Here is a 9,755-nt window from a genome sequence, read left to right as displayed (position 1 = left end):
AAAAAAAAAACCTGTTGCTAATAATGTAGTTAATAGTGAAATATTGAGGACATCTTCCCTATAAGCAGAAATACACAAGCATGTCTGTTTTCACCATTTCTATTAAACATTTTATTAAAAGTTCTAGCCAGTCCAATAAAGCAAGAAAAAGAAATGAACAAACATTGGAAAGGAAGAAGCAAAAATGTCCTTATTTACACAGAACCTTATAGTTTATGTAGAAAATCCAAAGGAATCAATAGCTAAGCTACTAGCACTAATGAGTGAACTTTGAAAAGTCTTTGGATACAAGGTCAATATTTTAAAGTTTAAATGTATTTTTATATACTAGCAAACAAAAAAGAAATAGAAAATGAAATTTGAAAAAGCAATCTCATTTTTTAAAAAGCACCAAAAATATAAAATTCTTAGAAATAAATTTAAGAAAAGACAAGCAAGCCCTCTACTCTGAAAACTACAAAGCTGTGCTAAGAAAAATTAGAAGACCTAAATAAATAGAGAGCTATACTATGTTCATGAATCAGAAGACACATTACCAAGACAACCATTCTCCTCAAGTCGGTTTGCAAATTTATTACAACCACAATCCCAACATAACATTTTTTATAGACACAGACATGTTGATTATAAAATTTATATAGAAGTGCAAAGGAGCTAGAGTGGTCAAAACAGTCTTAACAAAGGAGAAATTATAATTATATGCCATTCCATACCTAACAGAAAAGCTAAAATTAAAAAAGTTAACATGACCAAATGTTGGCAAGGATTCAGAGCAATTAGAACGTACTTTGCTTGTGAGAATGAAATATGTTAACACCTCTTTGGAGAACTGCTTGGCTATTTCTTATAAAATTAAACAACCCAATTAAAAATGGTCAAAAGTCTTGACAGACACTCACAAAAGAAGAGAGAAGAATAGCTGGTAAGCACATCAGACAGGCAAAATGTTCAATGTCATTAGTTATCAGGGAAGTGCAATTAAAATCACCATGAGAGACCATCTCACACCCACTAGAATGGATAAAATTTAAAAGACTGACAACACCAAAGCTGGCAAGGATATAGAGCAATTGGAACATGGCAAAACCACTTCAGAAAACAATTTGGCTCTTATAAAGTTAAGCATATACCATGATCTAGGAAAATGATGGTTATTCATGCAATGAAATAATACCCAGTAATGAAAACAAATAAACTTCAGCTACATGTGTAAAACATGAATGAATGTCAAAGCCATATGTTTCACTTAATAAACCACATACAAAAGGTGAGGTATCTACAGTAATGTTATTGAAAAACTAGAAGCAACTTATATATCTCATGGTAGAGGTTTAGTTAATAAAGTGTGTGTGTGGACTCGGTACCCGTAGCACCATGGTTACAGCACCAGCCACATACACTGAGGCTGGTGGGATCAAACCCCGGCACCAGTAAGCTAAAGCAACAATCACAAGTGCAACCAAAAAAATAAAAAATAAAAAATTAGCCAGGCATTGTGGCAGGCACCTGTAGTCCCAGCTACTTAGGAGACTGAGGCAAGAGAATCGCTTAAGCCCAAGAGTTGGAGGTTGCTGTGAGCTGTGATGCCATCGCACTCTACCGAAGGTGACATAGTAAGACTCTGTCTCAAAAAAAAAAAAGTGTATGTATACTCAAATTCCACAACAACTCAAAATGATGTTATTTAGAAGGCTATTGACAAGGAGAGACGTCCATGGTAACTTAAAAGTAGCAAACAGTACAATACATTGGACATAGAAGCACAGAGAAAGGTTTGGAGGCCTTTTACCAAAGCCTCAAGACTCAAGGTTACTTTGAGAGGTGTAATTCTGGGTGTTTCCACTTTATGCTGAGCATGTACTTACATTAATAATAAGAAAAAATTATGTGTAGGTATATAGATATAGACTCATAGATACAGTTGATTGTTTATTCACAGTAGTTATGTTCTATAGTCACCACTGCATTAGCGAACACTGAACCATCACTCCTAGGTTAGGGACCTGCGAGCCTCTAATCACATTTTCATCAACCAATCAATACATAATCTTGTTTTATGAGTGTTTCTATTTAAAGGCATCTTTAAAAATATCTATTGTTGATGCTTTAACACTGAACACACAGCCAACCACACTGTAACTCATGCCTGAATAATGCTTCTAATACACATATTTTCTCTGTAAGGCACCTCATGACCATCTGGCCCTTAGGGACACTAGACATGCTCCAGCACTATTCTCAGGGGACATTTTAAACAATGAAATCATCAACAGAAAGCACAAAAAATGTGAAAAACATGACACAAAACAGACCAAGAAAAGGACCTTGTTTGCAGTTTGAGAGTGGAAATCAGGAGGCAGGGTGTCACACTGTTTGACCTCAACTGGAAACCTCAGTTGGGTGATTCAAGTTTTCATTGCTTTGTCCACAACTGTGACTGACCACTGTGAATATTGATTTGGGGGTTATATATCAATTTTAGCGAGTCAGTGAATTCACAAATACAAAACTTGCAAATAATTAGAATCAACTGTATATAGAGATATATATGAAAAAAAGTATTCCCAAGCCTTAAACATGTACTCCTAGGGCATCCAGACAGGGAAACTCATCTCATCTGAACCAAAACAAAACCCATTAAACAGCACCTTATTGGCCTGCAGTGTTTCCAGAGGGGTGGGAGGAAGAAGCGAATGGGAATTAATGGTGCAGGACCCACCACAACCATCTTAGGAATGTGCCTAAAGTCATGGGCATGGCCTTGATTTAGCCTGCTGTCTTTATTGGTTTATATTTGGGAATGTAAAATCTTTACAAGGGTTTTCAGGAGCCAGTCCCAAACCCAGCCCAGGCTCATACTCCCAGGAATCCCTCAACAGCCAAGCCCCCAATCCCGGGGTTTCTAGAACCCTCATGCTCACTGCTGGGAAGGGCTAGTTAACCCTGACATCTGCTGATAGAGGCCAGCCTCATCCCTCTTCCTGAGGTGGACATGCATCCTAAGCAAGGTCAGGGGCTCAGAAGGTTCTTCTACCAGGGTAAGGGGGTGGCAGAGGCTCTGAAGCTGAAACCATCTTGAAGGTGCCAACAGCTCTTCATAATTAGCTCAGGAACCCCAGATGTGTCTGGTGAGTACAGTTATAAACCACATAATGATATTTAAGTCAACAGACTGTGTATATGACCATGTCCCATAAGATTATAATACAGTATTTTTACTATATTTCTTTCATGTTTAGATATACAAATACTTGCAGTTTTTGTATATCTAAAACTCCAGGATTCAGTACAGTAACATGCTGTTCAGGTTTGTAGCCTGGGAACAACAGGCTAGACCAGACAGCCAGGGTGTGCAGTAGCTATGCCATCTAGGTTTGTGTAAGTGCACTCTGATGTTTCCACAGAATAAAATCACCAGTGATGCATTTCTCAGAACATACATCACTGAGCAACACATGATTATATATCGTTAACCCATACTGATGTGGTTTATCAGATAAGAAATTTCTTCTTGAGGTGGGTACCTTCGGAGACATCTGACCAGTTCAAATCATCCCCCTTCACCCTTGCCTCCTCTGCTGGGAAGGGTGAGTCCAGAGCCCTGTTTAAACCTCCTGTTGCCCTAACAGTCAGGACCTCCCAGATAGCAGGGACTGTCCTCCCACAAGTCCTGTAGCCTGCATGATGCCACTGTGCTTCCCACATTCAGTCTGCAAGAAGATCTATCCCAAACCTGCAAATAGGGCAAAGGGCAAGGGCCTAACCTTCCTCTATCTAATGAGCCCACCCAAGTGCCTCTGATGCCTGGGAGAACATCACTTCACTTGAGACACCAGTCACTATGTATTACAGCTCAGGCTCTCCAAAAATGGTAAGAAGCAAATGATTTCTCTTCAGTAGAAAAGACAACCCCAAATATTTTATTTTTATTGTCCTGTGGGCTCTAAACTTAGTGAGCTTATTTGGGGTTTATATTTATATAAATATAAAAAGTACATATTAAATGTATAATACATAATTATATTACTAGTTGAATATCCCCAACCTGAAAACCCAAAGTCCAAAATACTCCAAAATCTGAAATTCTTTTTGTTTGTTTGTTTGTTTTTTAGAAATAGAGTCTCATTTTATTGCCCTCGGTAGAGTACCATGGTGTCACAGCTCACAGCACCTCCAACTCCTGGGCTTAGGGGATCCTTTTGCGTCAGCCTCCCGAGTAGCTGGGACTACAGGTGCCCAACACAATGCCTGGCTATTTTTTTGTTGCAGTTTGGCTGGGGCCAGGTTTGAACCTGCCACCCTCGGTATATGGAGCCAGCGCCCTACCCACTGAGTTACAGGAGCTACCCCTAAAATCCTTTTTGGCTCTGACATGATACTCAGAGGACATACTCCATGAAGCATTTTGGATTTTAGATTTTCAGATTTGGGAATGCTCAAACTGTATCTAATTTATATATAATATAAATAGAATATAAGTAATAATGTATATATAATAGATCTATTATATGTAATTTATATAATGTAGCTATAATACCAAACAATAACTTATATATGTTATATAAATTATAATATGTAACATATATTAAATAATAATTTATATAATAAAATATAATCTACAACACATTGTATAATACAATGTATAACATACAATCAACTTTATAGAATATTGATTATATATAATATTGATCATATACAATATTACAGTATAACAATATTATTAAAATATATAACATTATAGACTATATGATATATACAATATATAATGTAATACAGATTTTAGATAAGAATATATTACATGTTAGATTACGAATTATATATTTTATATATTATACATCTCAATAATTACATATAATATATTTCAATAATTATATAATATAATATACACACATTTATCATATACATAATGATATATATATAAAAAGAACTAACTTTACCCATAGACAAATCTGGCCTTTGCATGTGGCTCATTGGAGGAATCTCTAAGCCTTTGGAATGTCCTGCCAGATAAGAGCATCTTTGTTTACCTGGGGACCTTGGGTCATGTCACATAGTCCACGAAACAATGTTATTTAGGGTGGGAGCTTTGGGCCACATGGGACAGTTCATGCTAACAATGCAATTTATGGGTGGGTCCCTGAGCCGCATGGTACCAGCTCAACCTCCAGAAGGGCTAGGAACTGAAGTCAGCAAGGCAGGCTGCCACCATGCCTATGCAAGCAAGCCCCAGTCAAAACTCTAACTTGAGTGAGCTTCCCTGGCTGGCAGCACTCTGTGTGTATTGTCACGTGTTGCTGTCAGGAAAGTAATACAGCCACCGACTCCACTGTCAGGGGACAAATGGAATCTGGAGCCTCCCTGGACTCTGCCCACACGTCTGTTTCCTTGGCTGATTTCAATTTGGATAATTGCCAGAAAAAACCACAACCATGAGAGTCATAGTTTGTAACCCATTCTCTGGGTCCTTCTAGTAAGTTATCAAACCTTAGGATGATCCTGGGGATCCCCAATCTACAAACACATGCTTGCCTATCTATGTGTAAATACACATGTATCCATTCCTCCAATCCTCCTTTGAATCAGCTTTGTTATTCTACTGATTCCCTCATTCAAGGAGTTAAGTAAAATGTGTAAATAAAATAGTGCTCACTATCAAGCTGCCCAAAAATTATGACTTAAACATTTTCAGACTTACACTTCATGTATTCATTTATTCAAAATGAATATGAACAAAAAGACTATGAAGAGAAATGAAAAATATATATTCTTAAACTCCGGGACAGGGGAAAGGGCCCCTATAAGTGGCTGGTCTCAGTTACTCCTAAAAGAATGGGACAGTCCTACAGGGCCCCAGAGGAATAGCCAGCCAGCTGAGCTTAGGGCCTCTGGGAGCTAAAAGAGCCTAGAAGGCTTGGTAATGCTGAGAGAGGCTTCTGGAAACAAGGTCTAGATCAGAGGTCCTCAAACTTTTTAAAAAGGTGGCCAGTTCACTGTCCCTCAGACCACTGGAGGGCGGGACTGCAGGCCTCGGGACCAGCAGTGGCAAAAACACCCGGCGGCTGGATAAATGTCCTTGGCAGGCCACCAGGCCATAGTTTGATGATGCCTGGCATATGATAAGCCCAGAGAGGGGCCCATCCTGACTTCACTCATTATTCATTTTACTGATAACTAAAAAGACTTCAGGTGGTGACTTGGGCAAGGCAGGCAGCTGCACCCTAGTTTAGCCACTCCAGAGTATTTGGTTCAGAGGTGGGTGGGAAACAAAGAAATTCGGGCTATGAGCAGGTGTAGAGGAAAGGAGACCTGCTTGCAGGAGGAGGGAGAAAAGCAGCTGGATCAGAGCCCTGTCCCCCTGCATCCTGCACCCTGCACCCTGGCAGACTTACCCTCATCACAGTTGCTCCCAGTAAAGCCAGGGCAGCACCTCCACTCCAGCGCCGTCACTGTGCGGTAAGACACTCTGTAGGTGGGTCTGATGAGAGTCCTGTAACTAACACAAGGACAGCTTCAGCGGGGCATGAGCTCCTGCCCACCCGCCTGCCCCCAGACCCTACTCCTGCAAAGATGGCCTAGGCTGTGTGCCAGCCCACACTGTGGGCAGTGGAATACATTGCCCACCTCTGTATTAGCTGCAATCTAAAGCCCCTTACAGGTTGGAGGGGCTGAAACCATGGGGAAAAGCCCCCTTCATTAAGTCCATTCTGCTGGCCTCAGCCCATCTCTACCCTCAGGATCCTGTGAAAGAAAGAGAAGAATCCACTAGGGTGGGGGTTGCAACACCCCATGTGGGGATTCTTGGAAGAATGCATTAACCCCACCCAAATGCCTTGGAGGAAGAACTCAGATGCTTCCTCCTTTATCCCAAGAGACCCTGGGGAGAATACAACACAGACCCAGGAATTTGGGGGTAGGTGGCGGGAACCTGACTATAGCTTTAAGGAGACAAGCAGCAGCAGAGTGGCAACACAGTGTGTATTTGCTGTTGGGCAGACGTGGAACCCCAGCATGCCCTAGAAGAAACTAGACTTGTAAGAGGAGAACCTGGATGAAGGTGACCTGGAAGCAAGGAGGATTCCCAGGAAGTCAGAGGCTGAGGGCATGGTCATGGAGCAAACAGCCAGAGGGGTCCTGTAAGGTGGAATGTTCAGGCTGAGCATGTGCAATGCCTGAGAGTCTCCAGAATGCACCCCACAAAGGGGCCAGCACTTCACATAAATGACACTCAGGGACCCCTCAGCAGCAGTGCTCCCCCTCAGTCCCCTCCTATCATAGAGGGCCCCTAAGTGAGAAAGGAAGACAATAGAGAGGGGGGGCCCCCACACCTCCTCGTTGCCACAGATCTCCCAGCCTGAAGCAGGCCCAGCTGGGAGAGGGAAAAAGCTTTAATTTAGACTCAAAATGACAGTTGTCAAATTAATTCTTGAGATTGTTTCTTGACTAAGACAAACCAGAAAAACTAGAGGATCTGTCCAGGGCCCAGGGCAGGGGGAAGGGCCAAGTTGCTTGTTGTTCGACCCTGGGTCCCTTCTATAACCTCAGCACAATAAATGGAGCCACAGGATGTGAGGTACAGGCCTGGTCTTTGGGCTCTTCCCCTAATTCACTACACAGACTCACACAGGTACCTGGACCTCGCTGAGCCCTTTCCTGTTCTGCACGGTGATGTTACTGTGGAGACCAGGAAGCCAGGCATAAGGCTCTGAGAGCAGAAAAGGTTGCATCGATGCCAGGTTTGCAAAATGCAGACCTGACCTCATTTCTCCCAGCTCACACCCTTCAGCCACCCCCACGTCAACAGGAGAGAGTCTGAGCTGCTTAGCCATGTATGCTGGCTCTTCTCCAGCTGAAACTGCCCCCTCCAGCCCCCTGTGCCATATGCTGCCCCTTACCCTTCTTCCCCTGAGCCCTCCAGATGTATTAGGCATTCTCACTTTGGCCCACACCTAGAATGATGATAATAAAAGATAAGAATAATAGCTTTAATCATATCCTCACCCTGTGCCAGAAATTAGTGAATGGTTTACATGTGCTGACTCAGATCAACCCTAAAATGATACCATTATTATTATTCCTAATTTGCAGATGAGCAAACTAAGGCACAAAAAGGTTAAGTAACTTTCTCAAGGTCACATGGCAAGAAGGACCTAGGATCCAAATTCCAGTTAGGTAGAACTGTTTCCAAAGCACATTAATACTAGTTTGAGTCCAACATTTTTCCTCCCAACATCTGATTCTGGGCCACAGAACCACATAGTTCATCCCCCAGAGAGGTCCTCTTTTGGTCACTCATTCTAAGGGCCAGGGGACTGGCCTATGCCACCTGGGACCAGAAGGCTGCAAAGGAGCCAGATAGATGGCCGGCCAAGTCCAGGTGCAGGTTAAACCAGTAGGTGGCGCTGCTTCACTAGCTCCACAGATCCCTTGGGTCTCACCAGAATGCCCAAGGCAGGTTCAGCATCAGAGACACATCTCCTAGTCTAGGCAAGAACTTGAGGGATCTTCACCTCCTTGTCTCCAGCCCCTGCTATGAGGATCCAGTTGGTAAACTTTCTAAAATACAGATCCAGTTTGGTGACTGCCCTCTCTCTAAATGTTCCATGACTCCCATAGATGAAAGCCCAAACCTTTCAGGTCAGCAAATAAGGCTTTCGCATCTTTCTACCCTCACCTCCTTCTACCAAGACAAGCCAAACCTCTTACCACTACAACACAAGCTGCCTGAGCGCATGAGGCTCTCCCTGCCTCCATGCCTTTGCACATACAGGCTGCTCTGCCTGAAAAAAATCCCGAAGAGCCTTAAAGATATGACTCACATGTGAAGCACCTCTACCCCTTGCCAGAGTCAGCAGGCTCCCACATCATCTTGTGCAGAGCCCGGTGGTCATTCACACACTCAAAAGAAACACCAGAATAAACAAGGCAACCAGGGACTCTGCTCTGCCAGAGCTGATGGCTAGTGAGGCAACCAGCACTAATCCCATAATCACACATGTGAGCGCGTGGCTACCTACCATGTAAGGAGAAAGTACTCACATTATAATGGATTTTTTTCTTTCTTATTAAAATATAATTCATAGGAGTAAAAAAGAGAAATTTGGTGTTTGGTTCAAAGAACTTTTACCTCTGCGCACACCAACATCCCCATTACCTCAAAAATCCTTTTGTGTCCCTTCTAAGTCAATTTTCCAGCCCCTAGAGGTAACCATTATTCTGATTTCTCTGTCCATAGATTAGTTTTTCCTGTTCCAGAATGTCATATAAAAGGAAACTTACAGTATATACTTTTGTGCGTCTGCCTTCTTTTACTCATCCATTATGTCTGAGATTCATTCATAATGTTACTTGTAGTGGTATTATTACTTTTTGTTACTAAATAATATTCCATGATATAAAGACACTATGATTTCCTCATTCTCCTGTTGATGGACATTTTGTCCTATGATGACTAAAGATGCAATGAACATTCTCATAAAAGTTCCCAGTTTTGACCTATAATGACTAAAAATGCAATGAATATTCTCATACAAGGCTTTTTGTGAATATCTATTTCCATTTTTCTAGGGTACATACGTAGCAATCGCAGAACTAATTATTCATAGAATAAATACATGTTATACATGTTTAACTTTAGTAGCTACTACAAACAGGTTTCTAAAACCTGTTTGGATGAACCACTTTATAAGCCTAGCAGCCATGTATGAGTTCCAGTTGCTCCACATCCTTGCCAACATTTAATATTGTCAGTCATTTTT

At 41.7% G+C, this 9,755-nt stretch overlaps 1 protein-coding gene across 2 annotated transcripts in view; it reads right to left on the bottom strand.

Annotated features, from left to right (window-relative positions):
• COL26A1 (collagen type XXVI alpha 1 chain) overlaps positions 1 to 9,755 on the bottom strand; it is a 166,928-nt gene that overhangs the window by 86,708 nt on the left and 70,465 nt on the right. Inside the window, exon 3 of one of the 2 annotated variants that reach the window (XM_003794173.3) lies at positions 6,390 to 6,493. In XM_003794173.3, coding sequence (XP_003794221.1) covers positions 6,390 to 6,493 — 104 coding nt within the window. The remainder of the gene's footprint in view (positions 1 to 6,389; positions 6,494 to 9,755) is intronic. The other variant, XM_012807861.2, reaches the window with a different exon arrangement.

The sequence above is a fragment of the Otolemur garnettii genome, unplaced genomic scaffold (genome assembly GCF_000181295.1).
Source record: "Otolemur garnettii isolate 467f Iridium unplaced genomic scaffold, OtoGar3 scaffold00077, whole genome shotgun sequence".
In the NCBI taxonomy this organism is placed as follows: domain Eukaryota; kingdom Metazoa; phylum Chordata; class Mammalia; order Primates; family Galagidae; genus Otolemur; species Otolemur garnettii.
The sequence above is the reverse complement of the archived record's forward strand: the minus strand, read 5'-3'. Positions and strand labels throughout refer to the sequence as shown.